The 21,484-nt window shown below is 39.0% G+C and overlaps 1 protein-coding gene across 5 annotated transcripts in view; it reads right to left on the bottom strand.

Annotated features, from left to right (window-relative positions):
* Window positions 1–1,597: 1,597 nt before the first annotated feature.
* The window catches only part of PIK3CA (phosphatidylinositol-4,5-bisphosphate 3-kinase catalytic subunit alpha), a 30,335-nt gene continuing 10,448 nt past the window's right edge, over window positions 1,598–21,484 (bottom strand). For all 5 annotated transcript variants that reach the window (XM_066325760.1, XM_066325761.1, XM_066325763.1 and 2 more), the window contains 17 exons: window positions 19,565–19,810; window positions 18,675–18,760; window positions 17,096–17,201; window positions 15,866–16,018; window positions 15,627–15,761; window positions 13,883–14,007; window positions 13,443–13,524; window positions 12,825–12,989; window positions 12,171–12,274; window positions 11,326–11,497; window positions 10,890–10,996; window positions 10,260–10,381; window positions 9,652–9,730; window positions 8,667–8,837; window positions 8,317–8,434; window positions 7,996–8,147; window positions 1,598–6,830 (listed from right to left, as the gene is read on the bottom strand). In XM_066325760.1, coding sequence (XP_066181857.1) covers window positions 6,560–6,830; window positions 7,996–8,147; window positions 8,317–8,434; window positions 8,667–8,837; window positions 9,652–9,730; window positions 10,260–10,381; window positions 10,890–10,996; window positions 11,326–11,497; window positions 12,171–12,274; window positions 12,825–12,989; window positions 13,443–13,524; window positions 13,883–14,007; window positions 15,627–15,761; window positions 15,866–16,018; window positions 17,096–17,201; window positions 18,675–18,760; window positions 19,565–19,810 — 2,394 coding nt within the window. In that variant the 3' untranslated portion in view covers window positions 1,598–6,559. The remainder of the gene's footprint in view (window positions 6,831–7,995; window positions 8,148–8,316; window positions 8,435–8,666; window positions 8,838–9,651; window positions 9,731–10,259; window positions 10,382–10,889; window positions 10,997–11,325; window positions 11,498–12,170; window positions 12,275–12,824; window positions 12,990–13,442; window positions 13,525–13,882; window positions 14,008–15,626; window positions 15,762–15,865; window positions 16,019–17,095; window positions 17,202–18,674; window positions 18,761–19,564; window positions 19,811–21,484) is intronic.

The following is a 21,484-nucleotide window of genomic DNA, read 5'->3' as shown; positions in this document are numbered from 1 at the left end:
TACTTAGAAAATTTCAAGCCCAAGAATCCAGGACTTCAAACTGCAGCCATATATATTTAAAGCCCTTTTCTCCACCAGGGAAGGAGATTTTAATAGTGTAGGATATTCACAGTTAATACTTGAAGAGGTGCAAGGGGCAAAGAGAAAGGATGATACTTTCAGATAATGAATTACACATTTAACTTCAAATGAGAAATAAAGAATTTGGATCACAGCTCCTATAAGACAAGAAGAATTATCTATTCCTTTTCTTTTCCCAGCCCCAAATGAAACAGTAAGACAATTTTGGACAGCCTGGGACAGCTGATAATTCAGGATATAGAACATTATTAATAAAGCCTGAAAATAGATTAAAAATAGTTAAAGAAACAAGGCAGAATGAGATTCCAACTATGAATATCCATATTTTGGCTCACAAGAATTAACTAAATTACAACAAACATAAAGATTCTTGAAAAAAACCAGCTTTGCCTGAATTAGGCTTTCAGTAACTTCAGCAATACAATTAAGTCATGTTTAGCTGTGATTAAATTTATTACTGGAACAGGAGCCTAACAGAATGGATGCAGTTACACTGAACTGAATGGCTCCTGAAGCAGTTTAATAACTACTGGGAATCAGGCACCAGAATTTCAAAAAGAATCAAGACAGAATAGTATATTTTTTGCCTTCCTTCTGCCGCAGGAATATTGCATCACATACAGAAGTGACAGTAAGGACACTTAAAACACACTTACACAAACCAGTGGGGACACTAACTTCAAAGTACAGGCAGAACATTGCTTCAATTGATCTTCTCTTACAAATATTTTATGATGTTCTTATGCTCTGGGCATGTCCCAGAGGGGTGTTGGAGAGAGAAGAGAAGGGACAGAGGGATTCACCTCTGGCTTAGAGTCAGGAGCACTAACACGGCAAGACCTCAGACTTTTCAGTCTATCCCATAAAGCTCAGAAGTCCAGAACACTGTATGGCAAATGAAGAAAAATGATTTTTTCCTGAGTGTGACTTCAACAAGTCTGTATGCTACAAAAGAGTAGGAAGAGGAAACATTTAAGCTAGCAAAGAACAAAAATACTGAAGTGACAGGAATTAAACAAACTGTAGACAAGATTTCAGAGAGCTGAAAAGGCTATTTTGTTAATAAAGATTATTTCAAAATAAAACTATGAAGTGTTTAACTGAGCTGCTACTAAACATTCCTCTCCTTATGAGAACCTTCCATAGTGAATCATAGGAATAAATAATCTGGAGTTCTGATACACAAACAGCCTAATTCTGATTTCATATGCTGTTGTGAATCCAGAGCGATTCTGATGAAGTGAGTGTTGTATCAGTATTAAGTGAAATCCGAATTTCTCAAAGAGCAGAGCACCTATAGGTTTGCTTAGTGTATGCAAATAGAGAACTTCTATGGCCAGTTTCCAGTTGGCTTCCCTTCATTAAAACAGATTTAAAAAAAAAAATAAAACTAAACAAAGGAAAACCCCAAACCAACACCAGCTGCAGGGGTGGTGTGCTACACATCACTTTGGACAGATAGAGCCTTACCTAAACTGAGACAACTTCCAGCACAAAATAAAAAGATGCAAATCCATTATTTGTATGAAACATGTATTGCAAAATTAAATTGGGATTCAACAATCTGCAACAACATCCACAGCTATATAGTGTTTTTAAAAAACAAGTGTGGTTCTTCCATTCAAGTAAAACTAAAACAAGTGAAAGAAGTTAAAAAAAATCCTAGAAGCAGCAAGTTACAATTCTTTCTGTAATACCACACCATTTTCATTAACTTGAAGTATTTTCAAGATGTCAAAGACATCAACAAAAATAGTAATTCCAAGTGGCTTTTCTGATATTTGTTTTTTTGAATGGGTCCAGCCCAGGTCTGCAACCTGTACAGACATGCAAAAGAGGAGGAATTCATAATTACTATTTAAGAACAGACATTTGAACATGCCAGTTATATAATGACAAAGCAAAGACAATACCTTCAAATTGTGAAGAAACATGGGCTACTGACCACTGAAAGGCATTTAATACTTTACAGAAAAAGGAAAGTTGGCATAAAAACCCACAAACAACTTGCCAAACTACCGACAGCAGGGTAATCATACACAAAAGTCTTACAAACCTGGTAATTTCTATATTGTCCTCAATATGCAGGCTCATATCTTTTCCACAAGATACTGACCCACTTACAATTTTGGTTTTATTTAAAAGCCTTCTTAAAAAAAATTTAAAATTATACTGGAAGTCTGTTTCACCTATGAAAAAAACTGCTAATGCACCCTTTCAGATAAAGAAGTATGCATATATAAAATCAGTATAGGTACTTTTACTGCTACTCATAGGAAAGCAATGAATGTAATTCTAAGTAAAACTAATATGCAGCAGCCTGTTCTGTCATTATATCAAACACAGTTTCACAGCTGAAAAGGTTACTGGTTTTAAATTTTATTTCACTAAAACATCATTTCCTGACGCTTTGTGATAGAACACATGGCCCAGTCCTGGGCTCCTTGCTCTGGCAGTCTTACAAGGAAGTTCTGCAGGAGCAAGGTGCCCAGATTCAACTGAAGCCCAGAATAAACTACTCTAGTATTTTATGCAGCTGATTCCCAGAACAAAGGGAGCATTTTCAAATCTCCGTGAAGTGGGAATAGTTAAAAATAAGCCAAATTCCAAGTTATTTCTGTAAAAATCTAGGACTCAGTTACAAGTGCTTTCATGGTGTGTAAGCAGATCTTCTTCCTGATACTGAGAGCAGATGACATCCTCTCATTTCCACCAGGGTAAGCAAACAGTGCCTCCACTATCCTCAGTGAATTACGTCAGCACGGAACTGCCGTGACAGGATACAGCAATTAGGGTTCAACACTTTGAAGCTGAGAAAAGGATTGTTGTCTTCTGTGAAACACTGGCAGAATGTTTTTCAAATGCCCATCCTGGTTATGCAAAGAACTGGTTAAAGCCCAGGAGTTTCTCGTACTTTTTAAAAAATCTGTTGAAAGGTTACAATTACCCTGAACTGCATTATGTCTGTACCACTCTGAAGTCTCCTTTCTTTTACTATTTGATTCTCATCATAAGTACTACAGCTTATGCACAAGGTTTAATTGCAGTAGCTTCTGGAAATAGAGCCTGACTCTTCATACCTCTCTGTCTAGGCAAAAAGGGTGCAGAATACTGTGCTTGAACTGAAAGACATTTATACTCATATTTACAGAAGTGCTAGGAAGGGACGAAGTACAAACAAATTTGGCCTCGTAACATCCAATAAATTTGAGTTAATCTTTTCACTCAGGCTGGAAAAGGCTGACCATTCCTTGCATAAACGAGGTAAAGCATTGTTTCAACACCAGATAAATATGGTAATATAGCACCTAATGTGATGTCTGTGCAACAGTTTTACTCAGTTAAATTAAGAATTATAGCCAACAGGGTTTCAGATTTTGTGAACTAAACTTAAACTGAAACTAACCCATTTTAAGAGCTAAACCATTATTGTGTGTTGACTGCAAAGTAATAGAGACAAGGGTAATTTTGCTCTAGAAAGTACAACCAAGCTTAGCAGGAGTTAAAATATTCATATGAACAAAAAGGAATATGTAACAGTCAGTAAAAAGAGCAATGGGATATCTATTGGACTACTCCAAAATATTTCATAGAACTAAGGAAATAAAACTTCACATTTCCCATACTATTCTCGGAGCTTCTGTAGTTTTCACAAAACCAGGTTTCCCCCCACACCATCAAGTATCCGTGAGTGCAGTAATCAGCTGCAGGATCCTGACTTTGAAAGTGTCTTGAAACACCAAAGCCTTGGCTTTACAATCCCCAAGTCTTTCATAACGTAATTGATTGCACATTTTTAATATATTACAATTTGCTAAATGAAGCCAACCACTCATTACCTCATCAGTACAGCCTGCACAAAGTACAGTTTATTTATATGCTTATATTCTAATCTAACACCAACTGTCAGCATATTTTATATTACACGTGGTATTGCACTTTCTGAGTGGCACCTTGGTGCATGTTTGCAAGTGAACAAGCTGAACCCCCCAAAGCCCCAAACCTTTGGAATTCAAGTGCTGCCAATCTAGCAAGTTTAAAATGTTAGGGTGAACATCACCTGCAGAACTATTATGGGTTTCACTAACTTTAAAAAAACTTGTTTAGGAATTAGAAAAACAGTCCTACCTGAAGTTGTGCATAAGGGCAATCTGAAATCCTCGGTACTCTGAACAGTTTCAAAACATGGTGCCAATTTCATTGATTGCACACATTGTAATTGTGATAAAGGACAAGAACTAGATTTACAAATATATATTACACACACGCACAAAACAGACAAGGCTATAAAATGTTTGGTAACTCCACATGCTTTGAGCTAGCCAACACATCTGTCTGCTGAACTGCTAATTATTGATCATATTGAAAATCTAAATTGCTATTTCTGATGTATCTTACTGGATTCAACAACCACTTCCAAGGGAGGAAGGAAGAGGAGAAATGGTAGACCCAAATTTTGAGGGTTTAAATGAGCATTCTTGGAACAGCCAGCATATCGCTTCAGTAATGTGAAGAGTGATTCCCAAAAATTTTTTAGAGACTTAGGCCAAGTTCACCTCTGGCTTTAGTGGGTATATTCCCACTACTTCACTGGTACTTGTGTCCTCTTTCACTAGGGCTGAATTTGGTCCTAGGAGTATGTCTGGTCACCTTCAGTGACGTTAATGAAAACGGGAGTCTTGGACAGATAGAACTGGGTTGCAAAATTAAGAGAGTTAATATTGGACAAATCATGTAAATAAAGAATATATATTAATAATAGTTCCTATTATATAAATAGCCTTTATAAAAAAATAATCTTTCAATAATTTTAATAACTCACCTTTCTTTAGGTTCTGGAAAACATGTATGAAAAAAATCTATTCAGTTCAAGTTAGATTAAAGCAAACCTAAGATGAACACTACAGCTCTCTGTTGCACTAAACCCAATTCTGACCATTCAATTTCCAGGTTAGTCAGTTTTTGGGGATGATAGGGAGTTTCTCTGTGAAAGTATGAATTGCACCCCTAGAAATACTGAGCAGAAGAAACACCATACTGAGTGGGCCTATTTCCTACTGCTTTCAGAAACTGTGCAGATGATGGACCCAGAAATCAAAGGGCCACCCAAATCCCAAAAATGTTCATGCCTCTGAGCACATTTGAAAGGCACTGTCCTCTCACTATTTAGATCTTTGAGCTTCAAACTCCTTCCCTTTAAACTATGCTGCATTTAAGTATTTGCTATCACTTGAGTTCTCTTTCCATTCTTCACAATCCAGCATAGTCTCTACCTGCTGTACCAGATCTAAGGTAAGACATGATGGACTCTTATGTTCACACAAGCACTTTTTTTCTTTTTCCTTCTAATTTATCCTATCAAATGAGAAAAAGAAACATTCTTCCAAGTTCACCTTTTTGAGCCTATGGCATAACATGAATCATCAAATCATAGAATATGCTGAGTTGGAAAAGACCCACACGGATCAATCATTGAGTCCAACTCCTGGCCCTGCACAGGACACCCCAGGAACCACCATGTTTCTGAGAGCCTTGTCCCAACACTCCTTGAGCTCTGAATGGCTTGGGGCTGTGACCACCTCCCTGGGGATCCTGTTCAGTGTCCAGCCACCCTCTGGGTGAAAAACCTTTTTTTTAACATCCAGCCTAAACCTTCCCTGACTCAGCTCCATGCCATTCCCTCAGGTCCTGTCACCGGCCACCAGAGAGAAGAGATCGGTACCTGCCCCTCCACTTCCCCTCGTGAAGAAGCTGCAGAGCCCAATGAGGTCTGAGCTCAGTCTCCTCTTCTCCAGCTGAACACACCAAGTGACCTCAGCTGCTCCTCACACGGCTTCCCCTCCAGACCCTTCACCATCCTCGTGGCCCTCCTTTGGACACTCTCTAATAGCTTATTTTTTTTTTACACTGTGGCACTCAAAACTGCCCACAATATTCATGGTGAGGCTGCCCCAATGCCAAGCAGAGTGGGCCAAGCCCCTCCCTTGCCCAGCTGGCAATGCTGTGCCTGATGCCCCCAGGACAGGGTTGGCCCTCCTGGCTGCAGGGCACTGCTGGCTCATGTTCAACTTGCCATCAACCAGGACCCCCAGGTCCCTTTCTGCAGCTGCTGTCCAGCCTCTCATTCCCCCATCCATACACACAACCAGGATTGCCCATTCCAGGTGCAGAATCTGGCACTTGCCCTTGTTAAACTTCATACACTTGGTGATTGCCCATCTCTCTAATTTGTCGAGGTCCCTGCACACATCGTACTAAAGCTTAAGTTTTGAAGTTTATAATTTTAGTGCTATCTGAAACCCTGTTTTACATTATTTTCCAACGGTTGTCTGAACAATTCATTTCTTTTCTTGCCATAAATTCTAATGTTGTTCATGGTTTGTGCAATTCCTATGCAACCAGTCTTTGCTGCTAACGGGTATTAACAGTGCAGTACCCACAAAGGGGGGTATCAGTTCTTGTTTTCTTTGCTGTCAGTTCAGTTCAAAGCGTGTTGCTTTATTGTGTGGAAGATCCAGTCCATTTTTGTTGTCCAGCCACCATGGTGAGCATCATTCATTTGCTTCATGAAGTACTCAAGAGCCTCCTGCTCAGTTTTGTCCAATGCAAGGGTCTTTCGAATGTAAGCAATATCATCAAAGGACTGCAGTTCTGGCATTCCTGAGCCAAGCATCATGGAGAAAAGATTGATGAAGAGATTGGCATGCTGCCGAATTGCTAGGTAAGCCTTATAACACATCTCCTGAAACCTGGAAGAGACCAGGGGAAAAAAGCTCAGTGCATGTCTCTGCTGGATGCATATTACTGCTTCAGCTCCAAAACAGTTTTACAGGTAACCAGACACTAAAAATGCGGACAGTCTTAGTCTAGTAAGAACACCATAATGTAGCTGAGAAGATTCACTCCTTCTCCTACTTAGTTTATCTTCATTTGTGTAAAGATTAATAGTGGTCAGACTAACAGAACGTTTAAAGTCAGGCTTCCTAGTCTTAAACCCCATCTGCAATTCATACAGCTGTACAACACAAATTTATGTGAGCTCACAGGGCCATTTTTGTCACTGCTACTGACATTTCAGATTTCAAAAGATATTTCCTGATACCCTGCTAAAATCAGAGCTTCCCTGGCTATCTTCAGAGTCACATTTCTCCTGCAGTTTTACCCGTGCAGCAGCTGTTGCTCCTTAGGTACTCTGAAGAATGCACTGACAACAGGGGCATTCCCTGTATCACACTGGATAAACAACACACAGGTTAAGGGGAAAAATGCAAGAAAAGCTTCACTGCAGTGCTCAGACTGACACTATAATTCAAAATCTGTCTGCCATTGCCATCAACATAATTAAATTAAGATTAAAATTGAAACCTCTCAAACACTGGATTGCTGGAAAGAGATACTAAGAATGACTACAACAACAGATTTATTTCTTTACTGTTATTATTTTAATGTTCTTGCTTAGCAGGTTCTGGCCATTGTCACAAACTACACAGGCCAGCTGAAGAGCTGCTATAGGAGAGACAAGTATGGCTGAATGACCAGCAAGGCTCTGATGCACACAACACCCAACATTTAAGAATTCTCAGTAGCTGTAGTCTTGCCATCTCAAGAGGATTTTAAGTATAAAGTCAAAGAATTTTCAGGTGTTTGAAAAATTACCATCTTTATTCACATGTATGCTGACCCTGCAAATCTCAAGTGAGATTTCATGGACCAAAGGTCATGTAAGTGCTAAGATTACCCACTGACTTACAAGTGGATGGCTGATCTACCACTGAAGAACTAGAACATACCCACTGCAGGTCAATTAGAATACTACTGTTCAGTTAGAAGGTCTAATTATTAAAGGTCAGCAGTAGTAAAGCACATTTTAGGTAAAAAACACACTGGAGGTTAAATGCTTAAAAGGAAGCTCACCTTTCAAACTCCCTCGTTTTGGTACATTCTTGGGCTCCTTTACTAATCACTATTAAGAAGTCTTGTGTTAAGACAAATGGCACACGCTCTCTTTTGTAACCAAACTTTTTCTTCTTGTGATCCAGGAAGTGCCCAAAGTCAATGTGAAACAGCTTGGAAAGACAAAAATGTATTTTAAGATTAATAATTCCTTGTTTAAGTGAAGTCACAGTAAAACTGTTCATTTACTTATAGCTCTGATAAGATTTTTTTTTCTCCAAAACAAACTCATACCAAAGTGAGGATGACCTTAGGGTATGATTTTAGAAAAACATCTCTTACTTGTCCATCATCTTTGACCATGATGTTACTGTTGTGGCGATCACCAATGCCCAGGATAAAGGTGGCAACACAGTAGCCAGCACAAGAACGTGTAAACAGGTCAATAGCTGCATCATACCTATTCCAACAAAAAAGGAGACACTTTTTTACTCAGATATTCTAATAACACAGAATGCACATTTTTCTTTTGCGAAAGGGCTACCAGGTAAACAAGGACAGGTGAAAAAGAAACTAAAACCAGATGGACATAATTATGGACATAATCTCCTACTTGATGAACTTTAGTTCTCTTGAAGTTTCCATCAAAAAGAAGCATATGGCCAAGAAAAACAGGTGACAGGGAATCTCACATGTCTCCTTTGTTCTTGTCCTTGAGCCACTGGTGCAATGTATGGCTGTTGAACTGCAGTGCTCCTTTCAAGCCTCCTTTACACTGAATCTGCATGATGGTGTGAGAGCTCCTCACGACCTCGATGAGTCCCACACAGTCACCAATGGACAAACAGCCATAAGGCAACATCCTGAAAGACAAAGGCTCATGGTGGTTTTTTTTTTTCTTCTACCTTTATAGAGAATGATGGCAAGAGGTGGGAGAGGATGTATTTTTGCAGATTCCTGTATCTGGCTACTCTTCAAGACATAGGGAACTGTAACCATTCTGCAAACCATTCTTGGACAAAGGTTTAGTTCTGCCACTCATTACAGTGAACCATGACAGATAACACAGACCAACAGGTCTTTTTGTCTAGATAAGGAAATGAAAACTGGGAGTTTCTAGACAGTGCACAGGCAGCTCCTTTGTTCCCACTCAAAAATGTACCACACAGCAAACACAAATTTGAAGGTGTAACCTGTCTGGGATCAGTTTTCCAGAAGCACAACAGTTTATCCTGAATGCCCTGCAGAAGCTGCTGCACCCACAGACTGTCTGGAGGTGGAGAAGCTCACACAGAGTGGGCAGTATCTGCTGTGTGGACTGAAGTGAAGATATCAACTATAAAGAGTCACTGCTCAGCAGAGCTGAGGGTTTGGCACCTTGTTCAAAGCCAAACCTACAGACACAATCACTTGGCCATACCATGGCTACCTTCCTTGTACGTAGCTCACTCAGACCTACTAGAATTAGAATTAAGTATTTTTCAAGTATGAACTTATGTTTATAAAATCAGTAGTTTAGTTAACTGGAAAAATTAAATATTGCTCTAACATGCACAAAAATGGCTATTTATAACATTTCATTTATAACCCTTGGGAAAACAGAAGCAATCTCTGGGAACAAACCAATGCCAAAGCCATTAAGATCAACATTACTTGAGAACGACCTCTAATGCTTACCGAAGATCAAGACCTTGATTTTGCCAGATGTTTTCCATAATTCGAATTATCTGAAGTGTCAGCATGTCCTGACGCAAGTCTGAAACAGTCAAATGCATTAAATTTGCAAGTTTTGTAACATCAGAACCGTTGGTTAGATTTTACTTTCCTTTTCCCCCAAAACTATGTCTAAATATGTCTAAAGATAATGAGGTTTGCATAGTTTAATGCAGGTTTTCTTCCCTCAGTAGAGAAAAGCAGGTTTTAAATAGTAAAAAATTAATATAAACTTGTGGTGGTGATTTTTAAAACATACACTAAAACCAGGACATTGGAATCACACATTACACATCTGTTTTATCTTGAAGACAATGCACAAGTAAAAAGAACAAATATTAAATAGCATCATGTTCCACCTTGACAAACTGAGCATCTTAAACATACAAAATTTGTACTTGACTGAGATAAATACTTATTTGTCTATGCTTCATTTTTCTGGAAAAGAAAATAGCTTTGCTCACCTGATTTTTTTTTTAATTTATGTAATTTATAAGCTTATAAAACACTAAATAAAAGGTTAGGAAAATAAACAGGTACGTAGCTTTTGAATTACACTTCTCTTTTCTTACCATCTCCATTTTTAAATATTATCTCATTGTTCTGAAATAACAATTCAGACATAATATCTGGGTTTTCCCAGTTCAACCACAGCGGCCTTTTTGCAGATGACATTATCCTGCATTCCTCAAGCCTAAAAGAGATAAGATTTCTATGAAATAGGCATAATTAGATTCTTATACCATGTTTCTCTATTTCTGCTAAGTTCTCCCTGTTTTGGTAAAACTCTGAACTAGCACCAAATTAAAGATGTAAAGATAGCTGACAATCCACCATTTTCACTTTCAGACTCAAACTTAAATTAGTAAGTGCTACATTAACCATTTGCCGAGACCACAGAAGAGTTGTGTTGTAAGGGAATATTGTAAATATTCCTTTGGCCATATGAGCTCCTGACAACTGGAAAAAGGACTGCAGTTCCTGGCACCTTAAAGGAACAAGTAAAGATGTTCCCTGATTTGTTAAAACATTAGATTGAAATGACTCTACTCTTTATGGATTACTCTGCTACAAATTCTGTTCAGTGCACTTTGAAGATACTGACACTTACTAAGTTAACAGTCAACCTCAACACCAGTATTGTTACCATTATTAAACATTTACTTAAGTATCTAGACAAACTTCAAAACTGGATACAATACCGAAGGTTTCCCAATTGATGTGCAGGATTAAGAGGAGAGATAAAACCCTGCAAGGCATCCATAAAATCTGGCCGTCTCATTTGTTCAACAAGAAACTTCATCTGTACCTGATAAATAAGCACATTCAGGTCTTGAGAACAGTATTTACATGTAAATGAAGGTATCAGATTTTAGCTTTGGTTTTCAAGCATGGTTTTGCACAGTTCTAATGTAAGTACAGCTCAGCTACGTATTAACAAATTGAGACATTTAACTTTAGTCCTATTGCCTTGAGAGCCAGACAATGGCACTGAACAGAAAATACTGCAGCTCCCCAGAAAACACACCACTTACTGAAATTAGCATTAACACTGTCCCCCTTGATCAAACAGAATAGTTCCAAGTAATTTCTGTAACTCAACAGCAGCAGTTTTAATGAAAGGACAGCTTTTGATACCTTCTGGGTCTCATCCTTTTTTTCCTGCTTGAGAATATCTGTGAGGTTAATCAACTTCTCCATGGCCTCCACCTGCCTGCTCAGGTGCTTCAGGTACATTCCACAGGCTCGACAGTAGGACTCCAGAAGTAACCCAAACCTCTGACTGACAGTTTTGTTGTGCATTTCAGACCTACCCAGGGAGGAAGAACAGTTACGGCTTAGAGACAAGACCAATCAGAGTTGCCAAAAATGAAGCTGTACTTGTGACACCTTCATACAGTCCTAAAATACATTCCCTCAAACAATCCTCTCCCTTATGCTTGATGACACCAAGGCAAGTAGAAAACTGAGAGCACAACAAAGATGCCTTGCTTCTATTTCTGTGTCTGATTACACCAGCTTAGAACAGAATTTTTAGGTGACCTCTAGCTACAACCCAGTATGTTGCAGACTGAGTTATCAAGCTCTTAATAAGGAAGTAAAAAGAAAGTTTTTACTAGTCTTTTTCGAAGTTTTACCTTGTTGAATTGGGTGGCTTTCTTTAGGTCTCATACATTTGTAAAGTTTTCTGGAAAAACTGATGGGGCATCAGGCAGCTAACAATATGGGAGGCTACCCTAGTTTTAGAATAATCATCATTAGATAAAAAGAAGTGCAAGTTTAAGTACTATTAAGTAGCTTTTGAAACTGCAAGGCATGATCTCTATCACCAAACTATTCAAACTCCTAACTACTATAACCTGATCTTTATTTTAAGTGGTAACATTTTTCTAAGAAAGGACATTTAGTATATCAAACCTTTAGAACTAATTGTTTACAGCTAATAGGATGCCCACCACCCCTTAACATGACAATAAGCTTACTTTAAATGCCAAAAGAAGAAGTGTCCTATCCTTTGATTGGTCAGTGCCTTCTTGAGTAAAAATCTCACAAGCTGATTATCTAAATACTGCTCATATTTCAGAACCTAGTTAAGGATAAAAAGAAAATGTTAAAAAATCAGACGCAGTTATTATTTCTATAAACAATACACAGATTAAAGGCAGTTAAACAAAAAGCCATTTATGTTTTAACATTATTTTTTCTGGAATGACTGATCTTGGTATTAATATTTGCATGTGTTAGGCTCTGAACAATATATGCCAACTGTGCACTGGCTGCCTCTATTTCAGGAATTTACCATCTGATGCTTGCTTTACTGTTACCAAATATTTTAGCCTCAACTTGCTCAAAATTTTGAGAAGATGCTTCTGCTCATCCTTTCCCATATGTTAGGACAGCTGAAATAGCTGCCTGTTCCAGTTGGTGGAACAGTTTTGCATCTCTGCAGAATTCTGACATTTAGTACCAACAAGCAAAAACCACAGCACCACAGAAAAACTAACATTTCATCTCCTCCTAAATAACCCACAAAGCAAATGCACTTTTGATGACCACTTTTTCACAACAACTAAACTTTTAAGCCTCTGTGATTACTGAATATACACAAGACAAACATGCCAGAACATGTTCAGTACCTGTACCAGCTGGATTAGGTACTGAGACAATTTGTCATCTGTCAGGGACTTCTCCAGACACCGAACTGCAAAAGCTCGCACCATTGGGTCTGGGTAATTGCAGTCCAGGAGCTCCATGGCTTGCTCTGGTTTGATTGAGGGCCAATCCTTCACCAAACAGTACATCTGTGGGCAACAAAGCATGTTACACCTTTGCACTGGATTAGGAAGAAGCTGTGACACACAGCCATTAGAAGGCAGTGTCAGACACAAACTACGTATGAGGAGTTTGCTTGCTGGTCCTCTCAATCAACAATCTGGCATTAGATGACAGTTGACTTTGTTGTTTTACCCACTCTGAAAAGAATGAAAACAAAACCTCACATTTAACTATAATTGACAAGTTGGCAATGCAAGAGGGATTTAAGTAATGCCAGCAAGAGGAAATCTTAAGACCAGACTGATCTAAAGAACAAGAACTATGGACCAGAGACATCTGTCAATCATAGTGGCAAGTCCAACTATTCCTTCAGTGTATCATACACACATAACATGTTTTTATATTCCAAAAGTTTTCTTGAAAATAGCATATTTTAAAGGTTCTTCAAAACCTAACACTTCTTCAGTGCTTTATGTTACCTGAGCCACTTCATCTCTAGAATTCCACTTGACAGACAAAAGTAATTTGGGTAGAATTTCTGGAGTATTCACGCAATAGTGTCTGCAAAAGAGGAAGAAGCTGCGTGTACAAAACAACACTTTTGCTTTGATAACCATCAACTATGTCCCCACAGCCTTGCACCTTTTCCTTCCTTTGTCAGAAAAGTGCTGTCAGGATCCATCCATGCAGGTAAAACCCATAGTGATAAAGAAAATGGGAACTCATTCAACTTACTTTTCTCCACAGGATTATAAACAAACCACACAATGCAGAATGCTTTACAGGCCTTGTCTAAAACACCAACTCCTCAGCATGGAAGAAAGAGGAGCAAAACCCATGACAAATTTCAAATGAATGGGCTGAAATTTGATTATGCCAAGAAGGGTTTTTCTTTGGTTTGTTTTTTAATTTGCAGTACCTGTGTCTCCAGAGGAAGTCCTTCTCTTGCTCAGTGATTTCAGACAAAGGGTCTCGGGTACAAATGGCTCGCAGTTGCTCCTTGTCACTCTCTGTTAATTCACTATCTCGAGCTATTCTGTTACTCTGCAGAGACAGTGGCACATTAGCCCTCCACACAACTCCTTCTATTGCCAAACCACACACATGAAATACAGTATTTTAACAGCACAGCAACCACTACAGCCTATGGCATGCAACACTGTCTTTCTGTATCCACTTGTTATAACTGAGAGATTAAAATTTAGAAAGAAGATGAAAGACTAGGCCTTTGATGTCTACAACTGCTTTTAGTCACTGCTGGCACAAGAAGAGGTACATTTCAACTAAATCAGCTGTGTGGAGAAATAGCAGCAGTTGACATCTGATGAATGACACAAGGTAGCATCAAGTGAAGCTTGGTCATTTCTGACCCCACCTTGAAATTGCTGAGAGCTGCTGAAAGGAGTGAAAAGGATTCAAAAGCAGAACATGGGGAATGAAAATAGGTAAATAAGGGATAGAATGCTGTAGGAAAGTCTGAGTAACAAGAAGATGGAAAATATTAAATCACAATTAGTGTAAGATATTCCCCAAAGAGCACAGAAAACAGAACTGCTACAAGCAGAAATTAATTATGTTGTCAGTGAAGTGAGTTTATCCTTCTCATCATTTTTTCTTTGTGCCAGACAGAGCAAAACAATGAGCTGAGAGTACAGAAACCCACGTAAGAGGCTGGGGAATGCTATTTACCAAGAAGACAACTGTCCTTAAGCATTTATTAAGAGTCCTGCTCAGTCAGCATAAACAGCAGAAATGTTACTCTGTGATGGACATCCTGCTGAGTATCAAGAGAAATGGAATGCCCACAACCTGTTGCTCAGGATACACTGGCACAGGCCTGCTATAAATACCCCCAGAAGTCCCAATCTGGAAGCTCCTGCCACCTCTGTGCTCTCTGGCACAGCCCAACTCCCACCACAGAGATCCTCTTCACACAGACCATGGAGATCTCTTGGGCAAACCCAAGGCTTTGAACCAGCCTCCAGCAGAAAATGGAAAACACACCAACCAATTTCACAGCCTTGGCTTTAAATAAAGAGCATTTTTAGCTTTACTGCTTTTCTGTTTTTGATTCCTTTCATCATCCAAAAAAAGTTCTTTGAAGAAAGCTCCAAACCTCACCAAAAAGCCAATTGTAATGCACAAGTTCTGTTTGTGGAAAAAGAACTTTTTCTTTTGTGGAAAAAGTGAGATAAAGGACTACACCCATGTGTATGTCCATCAATTCCCTTAAAATTCCCTGTGCTCGTGGTCATAAGTAGCCCATAAAACAGACAGGAAAGAGTTCTAAGCACCTTAGGGTTACTCAGGAAAGCCTAACTAGAAACATGAAACTGCAACAAATAAAAACAGTATCATTGAGGGAATTGCAATTTTGGAGAAGTTCAACTAAGCAGCTTAACACCTGAATTAGTGATACAAAACTGTAAAAATCACAGTAAAACAGTTTGTCTTTGGAGTGTTTTGGTTGGTCACTCTACTGAAAATATAAAGGAAGGAGAATATATGGCCCATTTTACCAAGCACACAACAAAAATTTGATTTTTTGATTTTACAGTAAACAGGGATGTAACAAAAGAAGTTTTGTCACTGGCATACTGAGTAAAATAAAGTAGTAAATAAAAGTTTAACATAGCTAATCCTGGAGGGGGAGTTTGCCTTACCTGCCCTGCGTAGCTGTAGTTGAATCCCAGTTCCCGTGAAATTGTCCAGTTTGCATGTTCTTCAATCACTGTCATATCTGGAAACTTTACAGGGTTGCTAAACCAATCAAATTCCAGCTCTAAGCATGGAGTTTCCTAGGCCAAGGGAATTAAAGTTACTTTTTCTGCTGAATGATAGCAACCAGAATACAGCATATTTTGAAAATATACTCTTAAGGGGGAAGCTGGCATGCAAATACCTTATTTGGATTTGATCCAGTAACACCAATAGGATTCAATAAATCCTCCAGCCCATGAGGTACTGCCCAAAGATTCAAAGCCATTTTCCCAGATACCAGAGTGTCTGTGTAATCGAACATGTTTATATTTCCCCAAGCCAATGGACAGTGCTCCTTAAAGAGATTAAAATATGATTTTTTTTGTGTCATCTATGGATTACTGCAGAGCGAGTCAGGAGAAACAACATTTTCACCCCAGATCAAGTTGTTACATTCCCAGATTAGCAGAAAGCAAGTTGTGGAAGGTGTACCATGTCTTTCTATGAATGGCTGTCACAACAGTCCTTTAACAAAATGATACTAAAAGAATTCTAAACACATGCACATATCTTCCTCACACCAGAATAAGTCAGGATGATGGAGAAAGTTTTTCTGACAAAGAGATTTTTTACCAAGTCCCGTAGTGAAAGAACAAGGGGCAGCATTTTTAAACTTGAGGCCAATATTTTTAGATTGGACAAAAGAAACATGTTTTTTTATGATAAGGGTAGTCAGACACTGGCACAGGTTGCCCAGAGAAGTTGTGGTTGCCCCATTCCTGAAGTGTTCAAGTGGATGGGGCTTGGAGCAACCTGGCCTAGTGGGAGGGAGGTGGAACTTGATGATCTTTAAGGATCCCTTCTAACCCAAATCATTCTGTAAGGTTCACAGACCTGCTCGTAGACAAACAGCCTCTATATTAACTTTGACACACACTCAAACCCACAATGTAAGGATGCTGCTGGCCAAAACTTAAATGCTCCATGTAGAGTCTTAAAAATTACTATTTGAGGTCTTGCATCAAATGCTAAAGGAATACAAAATTTCTTTCTTTGAAAATTCAACTCTAAAGATACAAATAATACTTTAAAATTAAATGTCCTTTAAAAATAAATAGGTTAGTAACACGGGTTTTGAAAATTAGTTTTAAAAGCACCTCTGCCTCAAAACACTAACAGTGGTCTCTGTGTCTGGCAGTGAGCATAGGCATGATTTACAGTGCTGAACTGACAAGCTTTTTTCTGTGTTGTTCAATTTCCAAACACACACACAAAAAAATCCCCCAAGAAAAGAAACACCCCTATTTTAATCAGATTCAAATCAAACATTGTACTGAGACCCATTGCCAGGACAGCATTTACCCAATATCTTCCCAAACTTGATTTAAGCAGCCTTGGCTCTTGAGTGCAATAAATCCATGAGGTATTTTACCTCCTTAGCACCCTTGCGGCCTTTGACGGAGCAGATGGAGAGGCAGAGGCGAGCAGCCCGTGGGAGATCAGGGATGTACATGTCATACAACAGCCACTCATTCCATCTGCAAGATTCAAAGGGCAGAATTTAGACCAGGTTAAAGAAGACATCATTCACTCAACCAAAAGGCATCTGTTATATTCCTAAACTGGGTATTTGCATACAGGGCACACTTCCTTACTGAAAGAGGGTTCCCATACAAGCATTTGACCACATTAACTGGTTTTGGGAATGGAAATTTCCCCAACAGTGTTTTAACCCCAACACTGTTTAAAAAGCCATGTTAGGTTCAATTCCTGCAACCTAAAGATAATGGATTTGCATATATGCTACACTAATGCAAGGTTCAGCTTGTGAAACTGTTTTCCCTTCAGGGGAAAAAGGCAACTGGGAACAAGAGCTTTCAGAACCAAACTAAACTTGAACTGTTGGAACATAAAAAGATGTCTGCAAGATGGGGATAGAACGTGGAAATCCAAAGCAATATTCCTAAGTCAAACATTTTTCTATTTACTATAGTAATAATAGCACAGATTGGTTCTACAGGAATAGTTTGATTTTGTTTTCATGAACTTCTCTAAGCAGAATTTAGTTCTCAGTTGGCAGAGCTGTGCTTTTGAAGAGGAACTTCTGATCCAGTTTCTTCCCCTAAGTGGATTGTCACACAGAATTTTCTCAGTTGAAAAAGACAGCAGCTTCCAAGGACAGCATTAATTTTTCAATGTATCTGTAGCTACTGAAAGCAATTTTACAAAGAAATAACTGTGAAAGCTCTTCTCTAAGAATAAAGAAATTGGCAGATAAAGTTTAATTCACTTTTCTTATGTGTTCATTTCATATAATACAGATCTGTGTGACCATATCCATGATTTCAAGGCATAACCTTCACCACCTTTCCAAGATTTTTCTCTCTAAAATAGCTTAAACTATCAGCTCAATTACAGCAGTATTCGGGGCAACTCAGGGGAAGAGCCTATTTTTCACCAACTCGTATATTATTAGTCCTTTAATTATAAAACCTAATCATATTCACAGAAAATGTACATATAAAAATAAGAGTCTTAAAAATTATTATTAAAGACATGAAGTCGGAAAATGCAAGTAAAGAATTACTTCTGCACACATCTAATCTTAGCAGGTGCTGAAATTTCACATCTCTTCATTAGTCAAAGTTATGAGAACAGGTGGTTAAAAGATGTCCCTAATGTTTATATATGCTCTTATAAAACTGTTTTTTGCACTTTTAAGTGTGATTTATTTTTTCCAGGTAATATTGATGGTTTTTCAAACATCCTGAAAATAGTTTCTATACTAAACTACTATAAGCAAGATAAAATGCTTGTGTTTGAATTAAATTAATGCTATTTTTATATATAGGGTTACGTAATATATACTTAAGTTAAAGCTCAAGGTAAAGGATTTCAGGCCAGGAGTTCTACTTGAGTAATGTCCAAGCTGAGCCTTTACCCCTTCAGGGCTATCATTTATGATGCCCTGAAAGTCAGGTTCTTTACAGTCACTCAGGTATTCATCTTACCTGGGATTAGAACAAGGTACCCTCTGAGTATTCACATTGTCACACAAAGGTTCTCCTCCATGGTAGATACCTGTCCTAACATAGATCTGAAAACAACATCCATATTAGTCTTTGAAATGTTACTATAAACAAATCTGTTCATTGCAGTCAACACAAACCATGATTACAACACATTATCCTTTCATTTCCAGCAAGTGAAAAATAAAACCAAAACTGAAAACCAAACAGCCCCACCACTCCCCAAATTAATTCATGCTCTGTTGGGTGTGAGGCACAGTTTATAAGCATATCCTTCTAAGAAAGTGTTTTGGTCTTTCTCCTCATTGATTGCAAAACTAGTTCCTAAAAAATACAGTAACAAACTTGAACATTAAAAACACTTCTGGAATTTATTCTCAATTCTTCCTGTGCCAAGGCATTGTGAAAGGAATTCCAAGGAAAGAGGGCCAGCTGTCTTCAATGGAATTGAACCCTACACCTGCCTTTTGCTCCCTATCACCACACCTTTATTTTCATAAACAAAGATAACATCCTCTCATCAAAAGCACTCTCAGTTACTGTAATATTTCTTAAACATAATTACTTACAAGACTGATAACAACATTTCTTTTTCTATCCATTTCATACTCTGCTGAACTGCTAAGCAGATAGAGTCCTGCTCCTACCAGGCAGAATATTTAGCTAATTACCACAACTCACACTTTTTAAGCAGTATAGAAAATTTCCACATACTAAAACATGGGTGAATACACATGAATTAAATACTCCAATTTAAGTAAAAGAGTGGTATAATTTTCTAATGTGCTAAACAACCATTCTTTCCCAACGTTGAAACAGAACCCTCAGAAGGGGAACCACGAGCTGCTGAGAAGCCACACGTGATGCCATACCTTGTCTATGTCCCTGATGTTCACATTTACGTAGGTTGCACAGAGGATCCTTATTCTGAGAGCACTGTTTATGGTCCAGAGGGATTTGGTGGTGGCCTCCCCGTTCATGTAGGGCGTGGCTGTGGAGATACGCCTGGAGTAGGAGGGCATGGTGAACATGTCCAGGGGCAGCTGCGTGTACAGGCTCTCCTTGGCCATCAGCATCAGGTTGGGCATGCGGCCAAGCATGATACAGCTCCTTATGTACTGCAAGGAAACAATCAGAGTGTGGGCCCCGTATCTTCTGAGCCTGAACATTGCTAGTTCTTCCCAAGAGAGACTTTTCAACAGTTTTCTTTTTCCCAGAAAACCTTGTGTAAACAATATTCCTTTCCTGTAACAACACAGGTGTTGTTTGCTAATTTTGTTACTTAGCCAATGAGAAAAGTGTCAGTCCTATGGACCAATAATGTGCCTTTTAGTGCAGCATAATATAAAAGGGCTGAATGAACTGTAAATAAAGCCTTCTGATTTCTACTGCTTTCTGACTGGAGTCAAGCATCTTTAATTCCTGTCCTGCTGCAACACCAAATGCTGTGTCTTTTCAGAGCTTACACTCTTGGTAATGGAAACCTAAAGATACTTGGGGAGATGGAAAAGTGAAAGAGCTTATCGTGTCCTGCACGCACACCCTGTACAGTGACAGCAGGTACAGCACCCAGCAGTCTGAACACGTTGGGGAGGGTCACACAGCCACACTTCCTGGTTTTGAGGTGTGAACATCTCCAACAATGGAAACCTGAACTGGAAAGAAAGATGGGAGCTGAAAAAAACATCAGCTGGATTTCTTGTAAAGCTCCTTAGCCCCGGCACAGCACAGCACAGAGGAGGTGGATTTGAGCTGTTCCTTGAAGCAATCGAGCTGTTTTGGACCAGCAGGGGCTGTACCAGTCTGCAGTGCAGCACAGGTGACTGATACTGCCAGTCCCAGGCAGGGAGCACAAGGCAAGCAGCAGACACACATCTGCTCATCTTTGGTTCAGTTGTGCTCATTACCCCACACTCAGCACTGATCCTGACACACTGCACCTGTCCATTCAGGTCTGAGTGCTGGGAGCATTTAGTCTGGCAACACTACCACAAAACACAGTGTGTTAGGACAGGTCCAGCCTGGAGTTTAATGAGCAAGTTCTGCTGGGGCACAGCAAAGGCAGACCAGATGCGCCTGAAGAAACCACGCTAGATCAAATAGGTCTGCTGTTTGATCTTCAGATGACTCTGCAAAATTATTCATGTATGCCTGCACTTGTTCCCCAGCTCCCAGAGCATAGAGATACTTTTCCCATTATTCAGGATCCCCCACCCCTCCTTCTCTCCTCGACTGCTCTGAAGATCAGATTGCCAACCATTTTAGCCGAAGGAATGGGAGCAGTTTATTACAACAATACATTCCTCCAAGAGGAAGCAGCAGCAGCCTGTCAGGAAGTCTACAGGGTAATGTTGTCTGCTCCAGAGAGGGCTGCTCAGATGCTCTTCTGTTGAGTCTCACCCAGCATTCACAAACCCAGGCAGTGAAGGACAGACAGACATAAGGAAAGGCTCAGCAATCATTTCTGCAGTGCTGGAAGTCTACATTTTTTATCTTATTAAAGTAATGATAAAGCTGTAACAGGGAAACAGTTTTCTCTTTTACACCCCTTCAGGACAGGATTTACAGTAGCAATGGCTGTTAATTCATAATCTGATCAAATTTCCTGTTTTATTACATCAGCACCATTCAAATATAGCTCATCTCTTGCCATTAAAAATCTAGGATATGTCTGAAAGTACCTACCTTTGATTTAGCACTAACATTAGAAGGAAACATTCAAAGAAGAAAAATTACATGAGTAATATAAATTCTAGTTCAAACCACCTTTTCTTCCCCCTCTCCTTTCTGAA

This window comes from Sylvia atricapilla, chromosome 10 (genome assembly GCF_009819655.1).
Source record: "Sylvia atricapilla isolate bSylAtr1 chromosome 10, bSylAtr1.pri, whole genome shotgun sequence".
NCBI classification, from domain to species: domain Eukaryota; kingdom Metazoa; phylum Chordata; class Aves; order Passeriformes; family Sylviidae; genus Sylvia; species Sylvia atricapilla.
Note: the sequence above shows the minus strand (reverse complement) of the source record. Positions and strands in the feature narration are given on the sequence as shown.